General features: G+C 34.6%; 1 protein-coding gene and 1 non-coding gene across 4 annotated transcripts in view; one reads left to right on the top strand and one right to left on the bottom strand.

The window, feature by feature from the left end:
* The window catches only part of Wdr7 (WD repeat domain 7), a 333,762-nt gene that overhangs the window by 13,581 nt on the left and 294,276 nt on the right, over positions 1 to 25,905 (top strand). For all 3 annotated transcript variants that reach the window (XM_046419459.2, XM_046419460.2, XM_046419461.2), the window contains exons 2-4: positions 6,732 to 6,903; positions 12,268 to 12,374; positions 14,073 to 14,151. In XM_046419459.2, coding sequence (XP_046275415.1) covers positions 6,745 to 6,903; positions 12,268 to 12,374; positions 14,073 to 14,151 — 345 coding nt within the window. In that variant the 5' untranslated portion in view covers positions 6,732 to 6,744. The remainder of the gene's footprint in view (positions 1 to 6,731; positions 6,904 to 12,267; positions 12,375 to 14,072; positions 14,152 to 25,905) is intronic.
* LOC124075869 (U6 spliceosomal RNA) lies at positions 24,484 to 24,594 on the bottom strand. The gene has a single exon (XR_006846198.1). It is a non-coding gene; the product is annotated as a U6 spliceosomal RNA (small nuclear RNA).

Raw genomic sequence — 25,905 nt, forward strand, 5'->3', positions numbered from 1 at the left:
GTGTCCTGAGGAAGGGGCAAGAGCTTGGGCAAGTCATCTCTGGTTGGCTGAGGCCATCGATTCATTGTGGGTGCTGATGACCCATACCTATATGCCAGGAGCTCTCTTCCTAGGTGGGTGGTAAGTCCTTCATTCCTGAAGAAGGATGTGTTTCATTTCCCTCCCCTCCAACAACTCTTGCCCCAGATTCTCTTCCCTCTCTCAAGTGCCACTGATTCCAGCCAGCATGTGACTTTATACTGTAAGCACTACAGTTCCACTTATATTTCAGTGAGCAATGTGTTTTGGTAAATTCTTGATTAACCAGATTGCCAGGATAATGAAATTTCTTGTAAATGGAATTTTGTGGCAAACAAAGACAATGTGGACTAGTGAGGAGATTTTCATTTTAGGAATCAGACGATCTGTATGCACCTCTGAACTCTGGCAGCAGTTTGCTGTGTGAGCTCAAAAGAGATTCTAATGGACCTAAATCCTAAATACCACCTGAATAAAAGTCTGCAGGATGGAAATGAGCTATACTTTTCTCCATTCGAGATTGGGAAACTGGATTTTTTTTTTATTCCAACTACAAAAGGCTTTCTTTTTCAAACAATTAAACATAAAAAACAAAAGCAAAACAGCACTGACCCATCTCATAAACTTTTGAAATGACTGGTTTGGCAAAGGCTAATTGCATTCCTGCCAGTCACATGGGACACTTGTTATTGAGATCTCTTGTGCCATGTTGGGACCAGATTTTCTAAGGTATAATTTCTTTGAGACTCTTGCCTCCTTCCATTCTCACTCTCCTTTCTCTTTCTGCTTCTGCTTCCCTCCTTTCTCTTCTCACTCATCTTGGAAGGCTCATTCTTGTCCGTGACCTTACATACTTCATCAGCCCCTGGAATTTATTGTTCTTTCTTTATGTCTTATTTTTTCTTTTACTGTCTTAGCTCTCATCATTTTAGTTAAGCTTCTTATCATTCTGCACCCAGGCTTATTACAGTAGCATTATATCTGGTGTCTCAGCAATTTTGCGTTAACCTAAGCTTTATACTGTCTTAAAAACAACATATTACTACTCTGTTTACATATATACTTATTGGACCATTAAATATCACAATTTGGCTTAGTTGAAAATCAATATGAATCTTTGTGGTATTCTCACCTTTCACAAACCTTATAGTTAGTAAATTCTGGTTAAGTATAGAATAATTTATCTTAGTATTAAGGTAAATTCAGGTATTAGAATCTGAATTTATTGAGGACTTCTATGGGAATTAGTATCATGATCATAGTACCCACCCATTTTTTTACTTAGAGTTGTTAGTATTTAAAAATACTTTTTCTTTTCTTTGATTCTGAGAGTACCATTGTATAAAACCTGTATCAAAACTCATATTGCATCCTTATCAACCTGATGTGTTAAACACCAAGTCTGTTGTATCTCTGAAATTATTTTCATGTTCATATTATTGTTCTCATTCTCACCAACAAACTTTATAATATATTTATTAAAGACATCCTATATGGCTGACACTATGTTAAGAATCATATGGTTGTGAATATATAGATTGTAGTTCTTGTTCTTAAGAAGCTTAAAGAGCAATATGGGAGAGAGCTCTTAAACAGAGAGGCTGGAATTAAGTAGTGAGAAGTCAGGTAAAATCCAGCCTCTTTAAACTGGCTTAGCCTGCACGTTATGTTCTGATGCATAAATAAGACACTGCCCTGTGGGTTCTTCTCTCCTCATTCTGCCTGTTCATTCCTATTGTGAGCCCTACTATTTTTTGTCAAGAAGGAATAGAAATCTTAACTCTGGGGCTTTCAACATATGATTCCTTGAGCTTCTTCCTTGATTCATTTCTACTCATTCTATTCATTTCTTTCTTTCTTTTTTTTTAATGGATCTTTCTTTTAATTTATTTATCATGTGGTGCTGAGTATAGAACCCAGGGCCTCACACTTTCCAGGTAAGTGCTCTACCACTGAGCCACAACTCCAGCCCTCATTCCATTCATTTCTTTTTTTAGACTTCCCATTTTGTTTATTTATTTACTCATTTATTCTAATTTGTTTTATATGACAACAAAATGCATTACATTTCAGATTACAAATATAGAACACAATTTTTCATATTTCTGGTTGTACATCAATTATAGTCACACCATTCGTGTCTTCATACATGTACTTAGGGTGATGATGTCTATCTCATTCTACTGTCTTTTCTACCCCCATGTCCCTCCTTCCTCTCCTACCTCTTTCCCTATCTAAAGTTTGTCTAATCCTCCCATGCTCCCTGGCCCCAACCCTATTATAAATCAGCATCCTTATATAAGAGAAAACATCTGGCATTTGGTTTTTTGGGATTGGCGAACTTCACTTAGCATTATATTCTTTAACTCTACCCATTTACCTGAAAATGCCATAATTTTATTCTGCTTTAATAATATTATTAAATTAAATAATAATAATATTGAATAATATTCCATTGTGTGCTTCCTTTATCCATTCATCGACTGAAGGGCATCTAGGTTAGTTCCACAGTTTAGCTATTGTGAATTGTGCTGCTATAAACATTGATGTGGCTGTGTCCCTGTAGTATGCAGTTTTTAAGTCCTTTGAGTATACACTGAGGAGTAGGATAGCTGGGTCAAAAATCTTAACACCAAAAAAACCCCAAATAACCCAATCAATAAATGGGCCAACGAACTGAACAGACACTTCTCAGAAGATGATGTACAATCAATCAACAAATATATGAACAAATGTTCAACATCTCTAGCAATTAGAGAAATGCAAATCAAAACTACTTTAAGATGTCATCTCATTCCATTTATTTCTTAGGGAAATCCTTCCTGGACACCTGAAATCTTGGTTAGGGAATCCATCTTTTGTGCTTTCATGTCTTAAGACGATGGTAGTTGTTAGTTTGCATGTTGTGTAAGCCACATTGGATTTTGTGTCACTTTTTATTCCTTGTAATATTCTACACCTACCACCATGTAGGCTTACAATGGAAACTTGGGAAATGCTGCTCTAAAATATATATGAATTATTGTTATTTTAAGATCAGAACTTAATTTGAAAGTTATTTTAGTATTGAGATGAAAGTTTGTAATATTTCTAATAAATCATGCAGAACAAATTGCCATATTTGCACTGTAAATTTCCATAATTTGAATTGCATTATTCAGCAGTACTTTTATGTTGTGGCAGAAAGTGAATGAAAGATGTTGACCTGTTGAAAAGTCCAACCTTACTAAATGTTAAGTGATAGTGCTGGAAGAAACCAGTAGATGTGCAAGCAGGGTGTAAACTAGCAAAATCTGTTTTTTAAAAAAATAATCTTTACTGAGCATCTGCCATGTGCTGGGTGTTATGCTAGTTGCATTTCATCTGTGGTCCCTAAATCTTCATCTTTATGAAAGCTTTCTGAGAGGAGCTGTTATTATCCTTCCTTGTGGGAAAATGAGTACTTCAGAGAGAATTTTGCTGAAATCACATTGAAGAGCCAAAAATTGAATATAGGTCTTCTGATTGTCAGTCTAATGTTTTTTAGTTATTATTTTTGTTGTTGACTGAAGTACAATTTTATTATTTCTATAAAGAACTAAGAAATATACCTGAAATTAAAGTCATCAAGAGATGACCAACATTTTCTCCCTTAAGATCCCTTTTTTTGATTTGATTTTTTTGACTTAAAATTTTTATTAGTTATAGTCTTGATGAGAAAACTAAGCCTTAGAAATAAGATGGTGTGATCAAAGACTACAGAATTAGTGGCAGAAGGAGAAAGTAGGATCTAGAACTCTTGATGTTTGACTTCGGAACTTTATCTTTTAAACATTTTTGGTAGACATCTCTAAGTGTAACATGATCCAGATTTTGATATGAACACAAATGCAAATGGAATGTTCATAGTATTCATCTGTTTTTAAGAAGCATTTAGTCTTAGAATATATCAAATTTGTTAGATAATGCTAAAATTTGAAATACAGCATTTCCCTGAATGTCTTAGTTATAAAATATAATAAAATATAGATTTATTACATGTGTGATTTTGTTTTGGAGTTTCTGTTAAAGTTAATACCATACATATTGTTTAGATTTTGGCTTGCTCATTTTTGCTTTTGTCTTTTTCCATGAAAATAGTTTTTTTTTTTTTTTAATTTCAGTGAATACTGTTCTGTGACTTATTTAATATAAAATTTTTTTGGGATATATCCAGTTTTCTTCAAACAATAGATGATAATGTTGGAAACATTGAGAATGGATTATTAACAAATAAATAGAAAAGTTGAATGTTGACATCTGAAAAACTACATGCTCCACATTTTCACTGACCTTTTTTCCCTTTAGGAAAAACTCTCTTACGGTGCCAATTTAGAATGTCTTGGCTTATTGGTTATTGAGAGAAATTCAAATTTAAATATCTATGCTCTAATCAATGATTAGATCCTGTCTAATTTGCCCATTTTGGGGTTACATTAGTTGCTTAGACCTAGGTTTAAGGGGCTGCTGCTTCACTGGTAGTCTTGTTTAATCCTTCTTGAAGCATTTATGCTGTCGTCATAAACTCTGTTATCCTTTATTTCACATTATTTCATTGTTGCTTCTGTGGATTTTCTAGTTTCAATTTTATTTTGTTATAAGGTTTTTAAAGTTTAAGAAAAAAATATTGTAGACATTTAGTGCCATATGCAGCTTGGTCCTGGATCCCTTGATTTCTCTTTCATCCAGGCAGAATGCCCTCCCTTCCAGTCCTCAGGAGCCTGGAGAAATGGTGTTCTTTGCAGAGCTCCCCAGGAGGTGTTCAATGCCTTGGGCTTGTTTATTTACAGGAGAGAAACCTTCTTTGGTGATGTAATTGAAAGCTGAGGGTTGTCACCATGGAAAAATGAGCTCCTTCCAGATTCTCTTTTCCAGAAAGTCATTGTTGGATGTGCTTCACAGCCAAAAAACATGCTGTTCCAAATTTATTAAAATTGGCTCATAGCTTAGTTCTGTTTTCTAATATCAAATAGAAATATGGAAATGCTTATTAGTGTGATGGTAGTTTATGAAACTGTCATGACACAAATAGGGCAAGTAGCGTTTTCTTAATAGGAAGTGGTTATTTTGAATAATAATAATAATAATAATAATTATTATTATTATTATTATTATTTGGCAGTATTGGGGATTGAACTCAGGGTTGCTCTACCTGTGAGCTACATCCCCAACCCTTTTAATTTTTTTAAAATTTTGATATAGAGTCTCACTAAGTTGCTGGTTTCAAACTTGGGATCCTTCTGCTTAGCCTCCTGAGGCACTGGGGTAACAGGCATGTGCCACTGTGCCAGGTGTATTTTGAATGTTTTCTTTAAATGTGTACCTTGTACTTGAGCAAAAATGATGAGTTGTTTTTTGGGGGGGATAGGTGGGAACCAAATTGATGAAAGCTATGCTTTTAACAATAGCAAAAAAGGATATAATATGGGTGGTTTTGGGTAAGCATTCCAGTGTTCTTCATATTTTTTTACTTGATTCATTTTCTTTTTCATGATCTTTTCTTTGGATTGACCATCTGTCAGACTGTAGGTGACTCCCAATAAGATCTGTCAGAGTCCACTTTTCTGTGGAGCCCTCTTTGTCTATTCTAGTCTTTCTAACTTCTCTGAACTTGTCTATTATTTTTTCCTTAATCACATAATTTATAACAATTAAATGTTGTTTTACCAATTAAATTTTAATTTTGTTAATGAAGGAATAATTCTTTCTGTTTGTACTCTTCTTTAAGAGGTATATTCTAGTATATGCTGGTTAATTATCTCAAATCTAAATCCTCTTATATTATGGAGATAAGAGTCTGAAAAGAAATTCTTTCCCCTAAGATTTAGGACTTAACATGGAAGATGTCTGTGACCTTTGGACATAACAGGTTTGGAATAAATGTGTCCAAATGAGTTTCTCACTGAGCATACTCTGTTGAATGTTTAGCACACTATAAAATGTCCTGAGTTCTTGGGCATTGCTATTTACTACTTTTTGGAAACATGGACTCCATCTCTTGTCACTTCATGACACTTTGCCTCAGTGACTCTGTGGAAGAAGAAGTGATCATAGTACTTATCTTATGATTTTTTGAAGGAATAATTGAAATCATTTTTATTTATATATATATACAATGCTTGGAAGAATTCCTGGCATTTCTAAAATTCTTGATAATTCTGGTCTGGCGGTGGGGATATAATTAATCTGTGTGGACTTGCTGAGCACTGTTTTTGTATTTGATTTGAATTATTTGAGGAGGCAGATGATTTGGGGTTAGAGGGCAGGATTTGCACTTGGGCTCCTTGACTTGCTGCTTCTGGGTTTTAGGGTGAATATGTTTATGCCTCATTTTCTACCCTGCCAGCCTGGAAAGACTATTTTGAGATTTAAAATGAAATATATATATATACACAAAAGTGTATCATCTATATAGTACTAAATATGAGTATTGAATCATTGACTTTTCACTAGCAAATTTTAAAAATCGTGAATGCCTACAGTGAAGATTTGTGTCTAATTTTTTAATTAAAGAATCTAGGATGTGATAAATTAGTCATATTTGTTTGGAAATAACACATTTTTAAGTGGTCAGAATATACTACCAGGAATATATGCTTATTTTCAAACTGTACAACTTGGCTTTGTAATAAAGATATATAACGTGTTTTAGAGGCTAATATTGTAATATCATATTATTCTTATAACATTTTCAGGTTTGAAAACACAATGGCAGGAAACAGCCTTGTTCTACCCATTGTGCTTTGGGGACGCAAAGCACCAACACATTGTGTCTCTGCTGTGCTTTTAACAGATGATGGGGCCACAATTGTAACTGGATGCCATGATGGACAAATATGTCTCTGGGATCTTTCAGTAGAATTAGAAGTGAGTATTGAATTGTCTGTTGTACATCCTAAATTCAAGAAGCTACTTATTAGAAAATTACACAGTACTGGAATTATACTTGAATTCGTAATACTTTTCTGCAAAATATGTTATGGTTAAATTACTTGTATGCAGATTATCTGTTTACATTATTATAATTGATGTCTGCTGGTTTTTAGCAATTTTTGAATATAATGTCTACTGTAAGTCACTTAATATTTATTATATTTAGGATATTTTAAAAGATTATAATACATAAAGAAAGAGATTTCTGGATGTATTGACAAACAGTATAAGGGGATGTGGCTTAGTGATAGAGCACTTGCCTTGCATATGTAAGGTTCCGGGTTCAGTCCTCAGCACTGTAGAAAACAACAGACAGACAAAAAACAGTTCGAAACATACCTTCTAAAGTAAATGTTTTGAAGATGGCATAACTTTTTTATAAAAATCACATAGGGATTTCTAAAATCACTATGTATTGTTATTCCTTTGCCCATTTAGAAAAAAAAATTAAGGCTTTTTCTTTGCTTATGTTTTAATATTGGTTATTTTTTGATTATTGGTTTATAGAATTTCTTTTTCTTTTTCTTCTGTTTTCAATGTTGCTAGGGATTGAACACAGGACTTCATGCATGGTAGGCAAGCACTCTACCACTGAGATATGTCCCCAGCACTGAACTGTAGGAATTCTCTATATGTTCGCGGTACAGATCCAGTAACAGATATTTAACTTGCAAATATCTTTTCCCATTTTGTGCATTATTTTTCACTTTCTGGATGTTATTTCTTTCTTTTCTTTTTTAAAAATATTTTTTAGTTGTGAGTGGATCTTTTATTTATTTATAGGGTGCTAAGGATCAAACTCAGGGCCTCAAATATGTCAGGCAAGCGCTGTACCACTGAACCACGACTCCAGCCCCTTGATGTTGTTTTTTAAAGCACAAAATATTTTAATATTGATGAAGTCTAAATTATCTAGTTTCCTTTTATTTTGTTTTTGTTAAGGAGATTATTCTCTCATTGAATGGTGTTGGTACTCTTGTGAAAAATAAGTTGAGTATAGATGCATGGATCTTTATCTGAGTCTCAATTCTATTCCATTGTTTTCTATGTCTGTTCCTATACCATGTAATACTGTCTTGATTATTATTGCTTTATATTAAATTTTGAAATTGAAATATATGAATTCTTCAATATTGCTCTTATTTTTTACGATTGTTTTGGCTATATAAGGGTCACTTGAATTTTCATACAGATTTTAGGATCAACTTGTCAATATCTATAAAGAAATCATTTGGGGTTTTGATAGGGAATATATTGAATTTATGTATCAGTGTGGGGAATATTGCCATATTAAGTTTTATGATGTGTGAACATAGGGTACCTTTCCATTTATTTAGATATTAATTTTTTCCGACATTATTTTGTAGTTTTCAGAGTATAAATTTTATACTTCTTTAATGACATTTATTTCTCAGAATTTAGTTTCTAATCTGTTACAAATAGAATCATTTTATTTTCTGTTGTTCATTGATAAGGTATAGAAATGCGATTGAATTTGATATTGATGATTGATGATTTTTATGAGAGAGGTGACAGTTGAAATGAAGTGCACAGCACTCAGGTTGATAAGAGCAAGAAACCATTCACAGTGATAGGGAACCTTAAGTGTATGAATGCAGGTAGGTTGGTTGCTCTTTATGTAGAAATGTGGAAATTTCTTCATGCTTCTATAATTTTTTTTTTCAGAAAAATAAACAAGGTCCTCAGTTGACAGTGAGGACAGGGGAGTTCCCGCTGGAGGTTTAAGGAGAGATAAGTTGCTTACCTGGGAGGTTTGGGAGTATGAATAGACTAGAGAAATTAGGCAGGACTGCTGGATAGCACTCAAGGATTCTGAAAAATTAGATGTCATCAATTGCATATGAAAACAGATGGTGGTGTAGTGTTTCCACCCACCTTCAGTTTCTTGGGTATAAGTCCCAGCCAAAGAGAGAGCCAGGTTTAACTAGGATAAAGTTTTCCTAGCAAGCTTAACAGGGGAGAGATTGCACTTAAGGCTTGATTGTTTTATGCAGGGTAGTAATTATGATGTACCGTGGACTTCTAAGTTGGGTAGTGGGGTTGAAGGATAATGGATAGTGCAGTTGTGGTAGAATGAGATGGAATTGAGGTTTTAGGGGGACTGAAGAATTGTTGGGACTTGAAATGGAGGGAATTAAAATGGCAGGAGGTAGTGATTAGAAGGAGAGGTGCCAAATAAAATTCTAGAGTAGTTCATTTATTAATGATCAGGGAACTTGAAGGCAGTACAGTGGGTATTACCAAGATCATTGGAGGTAAGGAGGTTAGAAGTGAGGCCTGAGTACTACTACAAACCTTTTCTGATAGTAAAACACCTAGAAGTAAGATACCAGAAGCAATGGAGAGTGAAATGGTGAGCCAAGTGTTAGAGGCCTCAAGAGATGAGGGTGAGTAACTGTTATTTGCAATGAATATAATACGGTAGGTGCTGATTAGTATAAGAAATCTTTTGCGTTTCTACATAAAGAGCAACCAACCTACCTGCATTCATACAAAAGTGCTAAGGGTTGGAGGAGGAAAAACCAGAAGTTCTGGAGCTTAGAATGAGGGGCAAAGAAGACAGTCTTCTTTCAGGCATTGTAGTACACGTGATAGAGGAAAAAATCACCACCAGTTGAGAGGGTTTCAGTGGAGGCTGTCCTCGGGGGAATTCCAGGTTTTGATTAGAACAAGGAGTTTGAAAGCTATATTCAGAAGTGCCGTTGACACTATAGGGAATTTTGCTGACCGTTGATTGTTCTTGTGTTTGGAGAGGCCAGGAAGGAGGAATTTGGGGAAACATGACTGGATCACATTGGCGAGCATACAGAACATGTGAGGATTAATATTGACAAGTAATATTCAGAAAGTAATCAGTTAAATCCAAACTTATTAGTTTAACAATAATTGGCATTTAAAATTCTAGGCACTTGGATACAAAAATAATATTATAAACCACATTTCTTGCACTTAGAAAGCTTGGCCTAATTGTTTTGGGAGGTTGCGTTGTATTTTCTGCTCTTGACTCATGAGAGAGGATATCAAGCAATACACCAGGTGTGGTAAAAGTATACTTTATAAAGGGTCTTGCCTATTTAACACAAGGTTGGGGTAAGGTTTGGGTGAGGGAATGTGAATTAAGCTGTTGTCATTAATCAATACGAAGGATTGATTAATGATTAATGAATGATAATCATAGCATCTCAGGTAGTAGGGAAAAAAAGCTAAAGGGAATTTAAAAAAAGAGAAGTGCAGAATGTTGGCTGAGTAGCCTCAAAACCTCTGACTGGAATATCAGTGTTATAATTTATGTTTAAGATCTGGCATGGCATATCCCATCTTTTTATTCTTGCCTTGCCAGTGATAACTTGATAACTTTTGCTTCTGAACTGTGTCGTCATTGAGGATGAATGAATAATCTTTATGGATTGGTCAAACATTATTTTATGATATTTCTTTGGTCTGATTAAGTGTGAAATATTTCATTAATAACTATGATGTAACAAATTTTTGTAGAACATGCTAGGATATAAATAAAAGGTACAAATGTAATAATCTAACATATTTTTTTCTCTAATAATGCTTATTTCCTCTGGAATTTTTGTTTTTTATTTTATATTGTTTTGTTTACTGGAGACAAGGTTTCACTATATGGCCCAGGCTGGTCCTGAACTCCTGGGCTCAAGTGATCCTCTTGTCTCAGCCTCCCCAATATCTGGACTCAAGGTGCAGGCTACTGCACTCAGCTCCTGGAAGTGTCTGGATGTTTGACCAAAGTAGTTGCGATCTAGCACTGATATTAGGCACAGATGTATTTTGGGGTGGTTATCTCCTTATCATGATTATTCTTCCTTTCTTTGCTATTTAGTGGTCGTTCAGAATAGTTTCTTAAAATCTTTTCTTTTTAATGCCCCAGAAAACTTTTGTTTAATAAATGAATTTTTGTTCTTTAAAGACACATTGATTTATGAAAATATTATATCGATGTTTTCTATTTTTTGGCTAACACTGTACTTACGAAAGTATGGTCAGATTATAGTTACATTTATATAACTTTTTGTTTTTATCTGATGATAGTAGAGCCATATGCTTTTGTTTTAGTGTACAATGATCTATTTTCAATTTTTAGCAATATGGTTGCTTTTTGGTATTTTTACCTTATGTATTATGACCATGCTATATTTTTAGAAGGATTTTCTTTATATCTGATTATGTTGTCTATGAATAAAGGTAGTTTTACTTTTTCCTTTATAGCATGTATGCCTTTTTAAATCCTTTTTATTGCCCCCATTGATAGACAATTACAAAATGGATACTATGGAGGATATTTAAATGGAGGGAATTTAAAGATATTGGTCATATTCTGTTTTTTAAACTGTGTGTTGGATGTTGCTATTCAGTTTATTCTTTGTATCCAATGTATGTTGTAAATATTATTTGCATGTAATAAATATTTAATAAAAATACATTCTGAAGTAACCTGAACAACTTATGACATTTGGTACAAATTTATGTCAATTTTGTATGACACATAAAAATTGTACATATTTATGGGTTATCATGTGATGTTATATTTTCTTTTTTTCTAATGTATTTATAACTAATAGCAGAATACATAGTAATCAGGGAGTTTTTTCTTTTGGAATATTTTCTTCCATTGTCTAAACTTATCGGAAGATATTTGAATTATGGTTTTAAGATGTGAATTTTATACTATTAGTGATTTTATAATACTTTTATTATAAATTTGGGAGCTGATTGCCCGACTGTTTTAGAATAGTAATATTAAGCCAGCCTTTCCACTAGACACTGTCTCTACACCAGTGCTTCATCAAGGTTCTTCTTCCTGACAGTTAATATTACTAGTAGCTTTTAGAAGGGTACCTGCCTTCTGTGTTGGGGGTTATGAATCCAGAGACTCTTAAAGCTTTTTCAGATCAGTGATATTTAAAAATAAGTGAGGCCAGATTATCCTGTTTTATATATTAATTTAGATTCTTAACCTCCTTTCCCAGCATTCTGCCTTAGTTTGAATCTTCGCTGTCTTTCTTCATCTGATCACATAGTATTATAGCCTCTTGTCATTCCAACTTTGACTTCAGAACTACTGTGAAAGGATGATTGTGAGCATTATATGGATTAGAGTTCACTGTTTACTCCTAGTTTTTAGTGTTTTGAGCAAATTTTTTCAAATCTGTATCTGTATGTGTATATCAAATATTTAACATGATTACTAATCAAAAGGTTGGTTTTTTTTTTAAATGTGATATTTACACCAGCAAATTTTTGCATTTCTAGGTTAATCCTCGAGCACTGTTATTTGGTCACACAGCAGCAATCACTTGTTTGTCTAAAGCTTGTGCTTTTAGTGACAAACAGTATATTGTGAGTGCATCTGCAAGTGGGTAAGTATTCTGTTTTTTGGTTTTGGTCAGCTTTCTCTTTTTTCTAAAATTTTACATATTTTTAAAAACTTGTTTTTTAATTTGCACAAAAGAATTGTACAATTTATGGGTTGCTATGTGATATTTATATTTTTTACTTATGTCTTTAGAACTAGTATTGTGTGTTAGTAAATAGGGAATTATTTTGTTTGCTTATTTGTTTGTTGTTTGTTTCTTTTGGAGTTATCTTCTTCCATTGTTTAAACATAAAGGAAGATATTTGAATGATGGTTTTAAGGATGTGAATTTTATACTATTAATTATTTTGGAATACTTCCATTGTAATTTATGATTCTTTCTTTGCCTTGATTTTGAGAAACTCAGAATACTATAAAAGTTAAAGTATGATCTCCATGGCATTGTTATTGAGTCAATAGACAACTTCAAGAATTTTTAAAAAATCCTCAATGATGCTAGACTGGAATATATTTGGGAGATGAAGCTATGATAAAGCTTATGAAGTTATATATAGCTATGATAAAGTTTATGAAGTTTATAATGTTTATGAAGTTATATATACATTAACTGTGTGTTCCTAAGTCTTAGAACATAACTTGCTTTTGGAGAAGTAGGTCATTAAATAATAATAGCATTAGGGCTCAGAGTTTGAGGAATTTAAGAAATATTTTTGGTACTTTGAAAATTGTATATTGATCCCATGTACTATTGAAGCAGGTTAGGGAATTTGAAGAAAATTAGACATTATTCTCCCTCTTTCCCCATAGTTTATGGATTAGAAGAGAACCTTGTGTAATTTTTTGGAACAAGAAGAGAAAATGTCAGACAACAATGTAGAACCTTTGGTCAATGAAAGGATAATTTACAGTAGAATGCTTGTTATAAATTGAGTGTTCTTTGAAAAATTATGTCAGGTGAGATGTAAGAAAATTATACTGTAAGGATATCCTGGTAATATCAGGATCATTGCATTTTATTAATACTTTCTTCTTTAACTCTTATTTCTTCAAAATAAAAAGCATATTGACATTTCTAATTTTCAACATTACATCTTTATTTTGTGATATAAATTTTGTGTGTGTGTGTGTGTATGTGTAGTGTGTGTGCACTTAATAAATTTGCAATTAATTCAGTATCAAAACTGGAATATTATATTTAATTTGCAAAGGTTGGAATTCAGTTGCCTTCAACTTTGCCTTGTTTTCTGTAGTGCTGCATTTCAAGCTGCATTTAACAAATGGCAGTGCTCAGTAGTTTAAATTAAAAGTCCATGTCTTGTTTTTGTCACTTACTTGTCATGTGAAGGCTGTGCCTGGCTTCATCATTGTCCTTAGTTTAGGTTGATGTCATAGCCATTATCTATAGCAGAGGCAGAGGAAAAACAGTTCTGAAGGGCCTTGCAGTAGTTCTGGCCAGAAATGCTCCCAAGACTCTGCCAACTAATAGGGAACCAGGAAGTGCATTCCTACTGTAGAGAGGATGTGGACTGAGGTGGGGTGGACAGGTTGGAAGGGGGATTGCGATGGTGAATGGGAGCACTGGAAATTTTGGCCAACAGCAATAATGAGTATTAGCTATAATCTGTAATAGATTAGTGTTATTACTTCTAATAACACTAATTAATTTTAAACCACTATAACAAATTGAAACAGTGCTTTTGGCAAATCAAATTTAAAGTTAGCTATTTGTTTTGTTTTATAGAGAGATGTGCCTCTGGGATGTGAATGATGGCAGATGCATTGAGTTTACAAAATTAGCCTGCACACATACTGGCATACAGGTTAGTATATATTTCTGTGACTAAGTCAGTACAATTTACAACAAATATGTAATTTAATAATGTTTGAAATATTGATCATGTATTTTTGTGTGGAAAATGCTGGGAAGGAATAAGACTAGAATTGTAGAAAAGTATTCCTCATAAGATGCTAGAGTTGGGTGGTAATGGTAATTTGCTTATCCTAAACCCAATGAAGACCACTTTTGTTTTAGGCATTCTTAGTTACCCAAATGAGATCTTGTGTTAGTCGCCTTCCTGATACTATAGCAAATACCTGAGATAATCAATTTATTATATCAAAGGCTTATTTTTTATTATGGCTTTATAAGTTCTAGTCCATAATTAGGAAGGCTCATTGCTTTTGGGCCTTTGGTGGGGATATCAGATGGTAATGGCGGGGAGTGTGTGGTGGAGCAAAACTGCTCACCTCATGGCCAGGAAGCAAATGGGAGGAAGAGACCGGGGCTCTACAATACTCTTCAAGTGCATGCCTGAAATGACCCAAAGACCTCCTACTGGGCCCTACATGCTAAAGAATCCACCACCTACCTGTAGCACCACCCTGGGGACCAACCCTTTATTGACCTTTGGGAGACACTTAGAATCCAAATTATAACAGAACGTCTTTACTACTTGGGCAAGTGCCCCAGATTTTAAAGAATGGAATTAATTCCTGCCAAAGCTGTTCCATTTGTGATTAAGGTAAGTTGATCCCCTTTTTGGGTCATGTCTCCTTTTTTGAAGTCAAAATATCATTTTTATTTTTTCCATATTTTTTTTATTGGTACACAATGGTGAAATTCATTGTTACGTATTTGTACATGCACACAATATAAGCATGTAATTTAGCCAATATCCTCTTTACCTCTCTTACTCCCTCTTCCTGGTTCATTTCTTCTGCTTTTCTGATACCTTTCAGTTTTCATGAGATTTCCCCACCCTTGACCTTTATTTTCCATTTTCCTCTCTAGCTTACACATATGAGAGAAAACATGCAACCTTTGATTTTCTGATACTGTGGCTTGTTTGCTTAACATGATATTCTCAAGTTCCATCTATTTTCCTGCAAATGACATAATTTCATTTTTCTTTATGGCTTAATAAAACTCTATTTTTATATATACCACATTTTCTTTAAGCATTCATCCATTGACAGATATCTAGGCTGGTTTCATAGTTGGGCTATGGCAAATTGTGCTGCTATGAACATGGGTATGCATATAATGCTAAAGTGTGATGACTGTAATTCTTCAGGATAAATACTGAGGAGTGGTATAGCTAGCTGGGTCATATGGTGGTTCCATTCCTACTTTTTTGAGGAACCTCCATGCTGATTTCAATAGTGTTTTATTTATTTACAATCCTGCCAATTGTGTAAAAGTGTTTCTTTTTCTTCGAATCCTTACAAGCATTTATTATTGTTTATATTCTTGATGGCTGTCATCTCACTGGAGTGAGATGAAATCTGTGTAGTTTTGATTTACATTTTCTTAATTGTTTACAGTGTTGAATTTTGATCTATTTTGAGTTGACTTTTGTGCAGGGTATCAGATAAAGATCTAGTGTTATTTTTCTATATATGGATAACCAATTTCCCTAGCACCATTTCTTAAGAAAGCTGTCTTTTCTCCAGTATATGATTATGGCACCTTTAACAAGGGTTGGATCATTGTCTCAGTGTGGGTTTGTCTCTGTGTCTTCTACTCTGTACCATTGGTAGCCTGTTTTTATGCCAGTGCTATACAGTTTTTATTAATATAGCTGTACAGTGTAATTTGAAGTCAGGTATTGTTATGCCTTCAGCATTGTTTTATTGGCTTAAAATTGCTCTGGTTATTCTGGGTCTTTTATTCATATCCCAAAATGAATTTTAGGACTGTTATTTTCCTAGTTCTGTGAAGAATGTCATTGGTATTTTGATGGGGATTACCTTGAATCTCTATGTTGCTTTTGGTAGTATGGCCATTTTATAATATTAAAATTTGCCTATCCATGAACATGGGGGGTGTCTTTACATCTTCTTGTGTCTTCTTCAATTTCTTTCTTTTTTCAGTATCCCAGTAATTTTCATTGTAGAGGTCATTCACTCCTTGATTAGATTTATTGTGAGCTTTGTTTTTTGAGGCCTTTGTGAATGGACTTGCTTTCCTGATTTCTTTCTAAGCAGATTCATATAAAAGCTATTGATTTTTGTATGTTGATTGTGTAACTTGTTACTTTGCTGAATTTGTTTATTAACCATAGCAATCTTCTGGTGGAGCTTCTTAGAGCTTTTAACTATAGGTGCATTCATTCACATTGATAAATTAATGTGAATTAATTTATCTTCTTTCCTATTTTTATTCATTTTATTTCCTTTTCTTGCTTAGTTTCTCTGGCTAGAATTTCTAGTACCATATTGAATAGAAGTGGTAAAAGTGGGCATTCTTGTTGTGTTCTGAATTTTATAGGAAATGCTTTCATTTTTTTCCCCCACTCACCACAATGTTGGTGTTGGGTTTGTTTTATATAGCTTTTATGTAGCTGAGGTTCTTCTATCCTTACTTTACTATTTTCAGTGGGTACTGAATTTTGTTTGAAGGGTTTCTTTGCATCCATTTAGATTACTGTGATTTTTGTGCTTGCTTCTATTTAAGTGATGAATTGACATTTTTAAAATTTGCATATGTCAAAACATCCTTGCATCTCTGGGATAAAACCAACTTGGTCATGAGGTATAGTCTTCTTTATATGCTGTTGAATATGACTTGCTAATATTTTATTAGGGATTTTTGCATCTAACTTCATCAGGGATAGCAGTCTAGTTTTCTTTCTTTGATGTGTTCTTACCTGGTTTTGGAATGGGTGATACTGGTTTAATAAAATAAATTTGTAGGTATTCCATCCCTTTCTAGTTCATAGAATAATTTGAGGAGTATTGGCATTAGTTCTTCTTTAAAGGTCTGGGAGAATTAGCTGAAAATCCATCTTTTATCACTGCTTCCTTCTCATTGTGAGTCTGTTTAGGTTTCCTCAGACCTCTTGATTCAATTTAGACAGGTCATAGGTATCTAGAAATGTATTCATTTCTTTTAAGTTTTGCAGTTTATTGGAGTATAAGTTTTCAAAATTGTCTCTAATGATCCTATGGATTTCTGTGATGGCTCTGGTGATTTCTCCTTTTTTACCTCTTATTTTATTAATTTGGCTCTTTTCTTTTGGTTAGTTTGACGAAGGGCTTATCAATCTTTTTTATCTTTTCAAAGAAATAACTCTTTGTTTCATTGATCTTTTGTCCTATTTTTTTAAAATTCTCTGTTGATTTGGCTTTGGTCTTGTTATTTTCTTCCTTCTATTGTTTTTGAATTAGTTTGTTTTTGTTTTTCAAGGGCCTTCATATGAATCATTGGTTATTTGGGATCTTTCTGATTTATTTATGTAGGCACTCATAGCTATAAACTTTTCTTTTAGAACTGCCTTTATAGTACTCCAAAGGTTTTGGTAGTTTGTATCACTATTCTCACTTGATTTTAAGAATTCTCCTGATTTCTTCTATCACCCATTCATCATTCAAAAGAGTACAGTTCAGTCTCCATGTGTTCACATAGTTTCTTTAGGGTATTTTGGTGTTGATTTCTAATATCATTCCATTTTGGTCAGATAAGATGAAAGGAATTGCATCAATTTTCTCATATTTGCTTAGAGTTGCTTTATGATTTAAAATATGGTCTTTTGGGAGAAGTTCCATGAGCAGCTGAGAAGAAAGTGTATTCAGCTGTTGTTAGATGAAATAGTCTATAGATGTTCATTAAATCCATTTATTTTTATTTTTTTGCTTCTGAAGAGCCTTTACTGAGTTTATGTATGAATGAACTGTACATATTGGTGAGAAAGTTGTGTTGAAATCTCACAGTATTATTGTACTAGAGACTGAGTCTTTAATTTGAGTAGTGTCTCTTAAATGATTGGTTGCACCAATATTTGGGGCATAAATATTTACTGTCATTATAATTTCTTGTTGGATTGTTCTTTTCATCATATGAAGTGACCTTCTTTGTCTTTTCTGATTAATTTTGGCTTGGAGTGTGCTTTTGTCAGATATGAGTCATTACTCCTGCTTGTTTGGGAGCTCCATTTGCATGGGATCCCAGTCTCCATCATTTCACTTTCAGGAGGCTGTCTCTGCCTGTAAGGTGAATCTCTTGCTAACAACATATCGTCGAGTCTTGTTTTTTATCTATTCTGCCAGCGTATGTTTTACAATTGGAGAGTTGAGACCATTTACATTCAGTGTTGTTATGGAGAGAGGTTTATTAATTCCTGCCATTTAAATTTATTTCTGATGTTTAATTTTGTCCTATTTCTCGTTTGATTAGCTATTCTTCAAGTGAGATTTGTCCATTTGTGAGTTCTGGGGTTTGTTTTTGATTTTGTTCTGTGTGAAATAGTTCTTTAAGTATTTTCTGTAATGCCAGCTTAAAAGTCTTGAATTCTTTTAGTTTCTACTTATTTAGAAAGGTTTTTATTTTCTTATCAATTCCAAAGGATAGCTTTGTTAGATGTAGCAATCTTGGCTGATAGTTATTTTTTTTTTCAGGTCTTGGAAAACACCATTCCAAGTCCTTGTGGATGTTAACAGTTTGTGTTGAGAAATCAGACTTAATTCCAATTACTTTGCCTCTAAATGTGACCTGATGTTTATCTCTTGAGACTTTAAAGTTGTATCCTAGTTCTGTATGTTAGGAATTTTAATTATAATGTGTCAGAGAGAGCTTCTTTTTTCATCTCATCTATTTGGGGTTCTGAATGCCTCCTGAATCTAGATGTCTTTCTCATTCTGAAGGTTTGGATTATTTTCATGAAGAGATTATCCATTGCCATTAACCTGAATCTTAGAATCCTCTTTAATTCCAATGATTCTTAAATTTGGTGTCTTAATGTTTCAGAGTTCTTGTATATTCTGATCATGTTTGTTTGTTTGTTTGTTTGTTTACTTATTTTTGAGGTACCAGGGATCCTCCTGCCTCAGCCTCCTGGGCTGCTGAGATTACAGGTGTGCACTGTGCCCAGCCAGGTTTACTTATTTTCTTTGCTTTAATACTATGTGAATGTTCAAGCCTGGCCACTTCATCTGCCAGCTCTGAAATTCTGTCTTCAGTTTGGTCAACTCTATTAGAGAGTCTTTTAACTTAACATTAAAAAAAAAAAAGATTATTGTTTTTTTCCCCAAGATTTCTATTTAGTTCTTTTTCAATATCTCTGTCTCCATTGCTGGGTGTGATGGTGTATACCTATAATCCCAGTGACTTTGGAGTCGTGACATAAGAGGATTATGAATTCAAAGCTGCTTTAGGAACTTATCGAGACCCTAAGCAACTTAATGAGACCCTGTCACAAAATAAGAAATAAAAAGGGCTGGGTATGTAACTTAGTGGTTAAGTTCCCCTCGGTTCAATCCCTGATACCAAGAAAAAAAACATCTCTATCATTTAATTTCTCACTTTTCAGTTGTTTTTTTTTTCCTGTGTTCTCTTGGAATTCTTTAATCATTTTTTATTGGTTCTTTTTATTTATATGTGACAGTAGAATTCATTTTGATGAACTTTACAGGCATGGAATATATCTTATTCTAATTAGGACCCCATTCTTTTGGATGTGCACAATGGTGGGATTTACTATGGTATATTTTATGTATGTAAATAGGAAAATTATTCTGAATTAATTCTTTTCTTTTCTTTTCTTTTCCTATACCCTTTCCCTTCCTTTCTTTCCATTTTGTTTAATCTACTGAATATCTAGTCCTCTTTCCCCTTTCTTGTGAGTTAGCTTCCACATATCAATGGAAACATTTGACCTTTGGCTTCTTGGGACTGGCTTATTTCGCTTAGCTTGATAGTCTCCAGATCCAGCCATTTACTGGCAAATGTCATAAAGTCATTCTTCTTTATGGCTGAGTAATATTCCTTTGTGTATATATATCAAATTTTCTTTATCCATTCATTTGTTGAAGGGCACCTAGGTTGACTCCATAGCTTAGCTATTATGAATTGAGCTGCTATAAACATTGATGTGGTTGCGACACTGTAGAATGCTGATTTTATTTTATTTTATTTTTTTAAATTTTTATTGTTGGTTGTTCAAAACATTACATAGTTCTTGACATATCATATTTCATACTTTGATTCAAGTGGGTTATGAACTCCCATTTTTACCCCGTATACAGATTGCAGAATCACATCGGTTACACATCCACTGATTTACATATTGCCATACTAGTGTCTGTTGTATTCTTCTGCCTTTCCTATCCTCTACTATCCCCCCTCCCCTCCCCTCCCCCCAATCTTCTCTCTCTACCCCATCTACTGTAATTCATTTCTCCCCCCATTTTTTTTCCCTTTCCCCTCACTTCCTCTTGTATATAATTTTGTATAGCCATGAGGGTCTCCTTCTATTTCCATGCAATTTCCCTTCTCTCTCCCTTTCCCTCTCACCTCTCTTCCCTGTTTAATGTTAGTCTTCTTCTCATGCTCTTCCTCCCTACTCTGTTCTTAGTTACTCTCCTTATATCAAAGAAGACATTTGGCATTTGTTTTTTAGGGATTGGCTGGCTTCACTTAGCATAATCTGCTCTAATGCCATCCATTTCCCTGCAAATTCCATGATTTTGTCATTTTTAAATGCAGAGTAATACTCCATTGTGTATAAATGCCACATTTTTTTTTTTTTATCCATTCATCTATTGAAGGGCATCTAGGTTGGTTCCACAGTCTTGCTATTGTGAATTGTGCTGCTATGAACATCGATGTAGCAGTGTCCCTGTAGTATGCTCTTTTTAGGTCTTTAGGGAATAGACCGAGAAGGGGAATAGCTGGGTCAAATGGTGGTTCCATTCCCAGCTTTCCAAGAAATCTCCATACTGCTTTCCAAATTGGCCGCACCAATTTGCAGTAGAATGCTGATTTTAAATCCTTTGGATATATACTAAGGGGTGGATAGCTGGATCAAATTGTTTTTCCATTCCTAGCATTTTGAGGAATCTCCATATTGCTTTCCAGAGTGGTTGCACCAAAAATTTGCAGACCCACCAGCAATGTATGAGTGTACCTTTTCTCCTTAACCTCACCAACATTTTGTTGTTACATGTATTTTTGATAATTGCCATTCCGACTGGAGTGGGATGAAATCTCAGTGTAGTTTTAATTTGCATTTCTTTAATTGCTAGAGGTGTTGAACTTTTCTTCATATATTTGTCAACCATTTGTATTTCTTATTCTGAGAAGTATCTGTTCACTTCTTTTTCTTTTATTGATTGAGTTTTTTTTTTAAGTTAAGTTTTTTTTTTTTTTACTTCTTTATATATCCTGGGAATTAATGTCCTATCTGAGGTGCAGGTGACAAAGATTTTCTCCCATTCTGTAGGTTCTCTCTTCATGCTCTTGTTTCCTTTGCTGTGAAGAAGCTTTTAGTTTGATACCATGCCATTTATCGATTATTGATTTTGCTTTTTGAGATCTACACTTTCACCACTTCTATTCAGCATAGTTCTTGAAACTGTTGCCAGAGCATTAGGGAAAGACATTAAGGGAATGTGAATAGAAAAAGAAGAGCTCAAACTTTCTCTGTTTGCCAATGACATGATTCTGTATTTAGAAGACCCAAAAAACTCCACTAGAAAACTTCTAGAACTTATAAGTTAATTCAGCAAAGTAGCAAGATAAAAAATTGACACCTATAAATCAGTTGCATTTCTATACTCCATCAACAAACCAGCTGAATGAGAAATTATGAATTCTTTGATCATTTTTATAAGTATGCTTTTGAATTCTTTATCTGATATTTCACTCACTTCAATGTCTTTGGAGTTAGTTGCTGTTGAATTATGAACTTTAGGTGGCATCATATTACCTTGCTTTTTCTTGTTTTCCTGTGTTGGGTTTTATACTTGTATTGGGATAGATTAGTCTTTCACTCTTACGTGTGGATCTTTCTAGGGCCTAGCCTCCTCTTGCCAAAGTGTTCTAGAGTTATGTAGATTAAGACCCCACTGCAGATGTGATGTCCACCACCTTTGTTTTAATTCTGTTTTTGTTGTAGGAATGAATGTCCAGGAGTAGAACCTGACACCTTCCCTTGCTGGCTGTTCCTATTTGGGGCCTCATCGTTAGTTTGGGGTTATGTTTCTTCTGTTCTTTCTATTAAAGTACAATTGACATTTGAGTGAGGCAAATTTGTATGTAGAACAAGGTGCACAGTCTTTTGGCTGGGTTTAGTTTAGCAGCAGAGTCTATACCCTGTGAACTTGTAGTATCCCTGCAGATTGCCAGCACTGCACAGAAAAAGGAGAAAGCAACAACAGCAGCAATCAAGGCAAACAATATACAGCATTAAAATAAATACCGGGTTCCCAACAGTGATTACCATGAAAATAGGAATGGAGGGTTTACCAATTGTTAGCAAAAAACAATAAATAGCCACGAACCAAATCTGGTAGTTAAATGCACAGCAGATGTCAACTGTGTCATCCACAGCACTAATAACTGCAACAACATGAGTGGGTGGGGTGGAGTAACATAGACCTAATAGTTCTAACAGATGATAAAATGAGTTTATTAAGAGAAAAGAAAATGTGATAGGAAGGTAGAAGAGAGTTTAGAGTGTTCAAAATATGAACAGAGATAATGCAGAAGAGATGTATCTGGTGTGGTTATAGAGAAGGAGGAGGGATAATAGAAAAACCAAAGTAAAGGAGAGAGAAATAGGAAATGAGAGAACTCGGGTGTTAGCAGAATAGTGGAGAAACAAAAAACAAGAGAAACAAAAAAACCAAACAAAAATGAAACAGAGTCAAAATAAATAAACCAAAAGCCCTAATCCTTAAAAGACAAGGAAAAATAGCTATTGTAAAAAACAAAACACAAAAAAATACTAAAACTGAGAAAGGAAAAAAAATAAATATGTATATACCTACAAACAAATCAACACAGCAAGAACACAAAAAGAAAAAGAGGAAAAAAAGGGATAAAAGATTATTATTATTTTTAAAAAAAAATTTTTTAGTTGTAGGTGGGCACGGTATCTTTATTTATTTATTTATTTATTATGTGGTGCTGAGGATCGAACCCAGTGAGTGCCTCACACATGCTAGGCAAGCGCTGTACCATTGAGCCACAATCCCAGCTTGGATAAAAAATTTTTGAGGAAAGAACTTTGTCCATTGCCCCGTGGTAGTCAAAACAGTTAATAAGGGTGGAGGGTCCCTGCTTATGCCTCTCCGTCCTTTCCATTTCTTCTTGGGCTATGTACAGAGAGAGGGAACGCAAGGGCTGAGGGTTGTTAATCCCTTCCTCTTCCTCTTTTTGTGTTGTTCTCTGAGCTGCTAGCTTGAGTGGCCTAAAACTGAAGCTGGTTGAAATGGCTCTCAGCTTCTCTTCTCACCAGTATAAGGTAGGACAGAATGGGAAGTCCTGTTGGTTGGAGTTTTGTCTCGACAGTTTAGACAGATGCGTTCCCAGGGTGGGCTGCTGCAGAGTTCTAAGAGAGAAGTTAAAACAGCTAGGACTTAGATCTATCAGGCTTAACTTTTTTTTTTTTTTTTTTTTTTTAATTTTTGGCTGGAGTGATGAGGGAGCCTAGCTCTGGAGAGATTAAATCAACATACCCCAGGGCCAGGCTGATGCCAATGTCTGTAGGGATTCTGGAACTCAAGAGCCTCCCAAGAATTCTACTTGCTCACAAATTCACCCCTGTTCTGACCTCCTGACTCTTCAGCAGGTCATGGGAGCCACCAGACTCAAAGGGAAAGTGAGTTGCACTCCCCTGTCTTTCTGGCTTGAATCCCCATAGGTACAATCTGGTGTATGCTTATTTCACTCATATTCCAGGTACACCCCAGGCCTCCTGTGAGGTGCTTGCAGGGGCAACATGGTAATGCTTGATGTGATGCAGTGTTGCTCCTGCAGCAAGAGCTGCACAGTGGCCACCTCAAGATGGCTCCCTCCTCAGCTCTCCACTTGCCAGTTGAAAAATGCAGAGCACTTTTCAGACACCACTTTGTTTTGCAGCTTGTGGATCCGCTAAGTTCAGGCTGCGTTTCTGATCTAAAGTGTTTTCCATGTCAAATTTGTCTGTTGTGTTTCTCTGTTATCCCTCCCGTCTGCGGTGAACCAGCATCATGGCCAGGGCCACTGTCGATTTGGCTCCAATGTACTTTCTTGTTCCTTGTTCAATGAAACTATATTTCTGAGTCTCCAAGAAACACTGACTGCCTGATACTGAATTCCAGTAAATTTTCCCTCTTACACCCACCTTGCTGAGAAGCAGTCCTCCCACTGCTTGAATCCCAAGCCTGGAGCAAAACATATGGAGTGCTTCAGGATTTCACGTGTCATCTTTGTGTAGGGGCTATGCTAATCTTCTCAGTATCATTCCAATTTTAGTATATGTGCTGGTTTGGCCTTTGAGCTCATTTTAAATACTTCCCAACTCTGTCAAAAGAAATGACTATTTCGTATACCTGGCTCAATTTGTAGAGTATTACACAGGAACTTGTAACTTCTGACATGCATTCCTGGTATTCTTTTTCATAATTGTAATATCTCTCTGCTTCAGTTTCCTTGTTGTTTACTATATTGAGTGTTGGGAATATTATGAGGTATATAGGAAATATGATCAATCATTTTCTCATTGGGGAAGGAAAGGAAGGAGAAGAGAACTCATTTCTTGAGGTAATACTTAGAGGAGTTTCCTTATTGGGTTTCATTTAATCTTCTCTGCATCCTTAAAAATTAAATTTGGAATGTATCATTTTATGTAAAAGGATGCTGAAGCCTAGAGATATAAAATGACTTGCCCACGCGTAACAGTGAGTCATTCCTGGCACTAAGATTCCACATCAGATTTGTCTGACTCTGGACACTGTGTCCTGCCCTTGCATCACATTGCCTCCCTTAAAACAAACTAACAAAATTAATCCTGAAGGTGCTCCAACAAAATTTAAAAGTAAAGGAAAATGTTTGTAGGGAGGTGGTGATCAGTGTGATATGGGGTCTTCCATGGCTATTTATTGCCCTGGCAAATTTAAGAAATAGCTTCATCAATGTTTTTAGGGTATGTGCTTTTTATTTAAAAGGCATATATTTATTTTTATCCTGTGAGGAATCGATAAGGTATGTAGACAGAAAAGTGGAAATAAAATGATGTAGATTCATTGATTTTATAATTTAGTTTAATTTTAACAATTATCTTGACTGTTGTACAGTTTTGATTTATGTTTTAAAAACTTTCATCTTACATATTATGGAAAATTATGTTTTGTTCAACATATTTTCAGTGCCTGCTATTTTTCAAATCCCATATTAGCCCTTCTATATTTAGATTGGCTGCCATCTCTAAATAGAAGACGCTTTGTGGAAAATTTACTAGTGTGGTAGCAGTTTCCTTTGCAATTCAGAAGAGAGTACTTTTTTTTATATCCTCAGAGATGATAAACTTTGGTGACATTGACACTTAACTGAACTCACAAGGCATTGCCAATTTATTAGATTACCATGTGGGATATTCTCTCTCTCTTTTTTTTTTAATGTGTGAAAAACTTGCTTCTCCATTTAGGATACTTTCTTTGCTAGTATCAAAGTGTTCTGGAAGTTGAATTAGAAGATCGAGTGTTTGAATTTGACTTTACAGCAAAAGGTGGGAGTTGTTTAGCCAGGCAATTCTAATAAAATATCCCACCCTCAGGAGGGAGTCCCTCTCTGGTGGCTGTAGTGACATCTCTCC

The sequence above is a fragment of the Marmota monax genome, unplaced genomic scaffold (genome assembly GCF_021218885.2).
Source record: "Marmota monax isolate L192 unplaced genomic scaffold, Marmota_monax_Labrador192_F-V1.1 WCK01_AAM20220418_F8-fsc00088, whole genome shotgun sequence".
Taxonomy (NCBI): Eukaryota; Metazoa; Chordata; class Mammalia; order Rodentia; family Sciuridae; genus Marmota; species Marmota monax.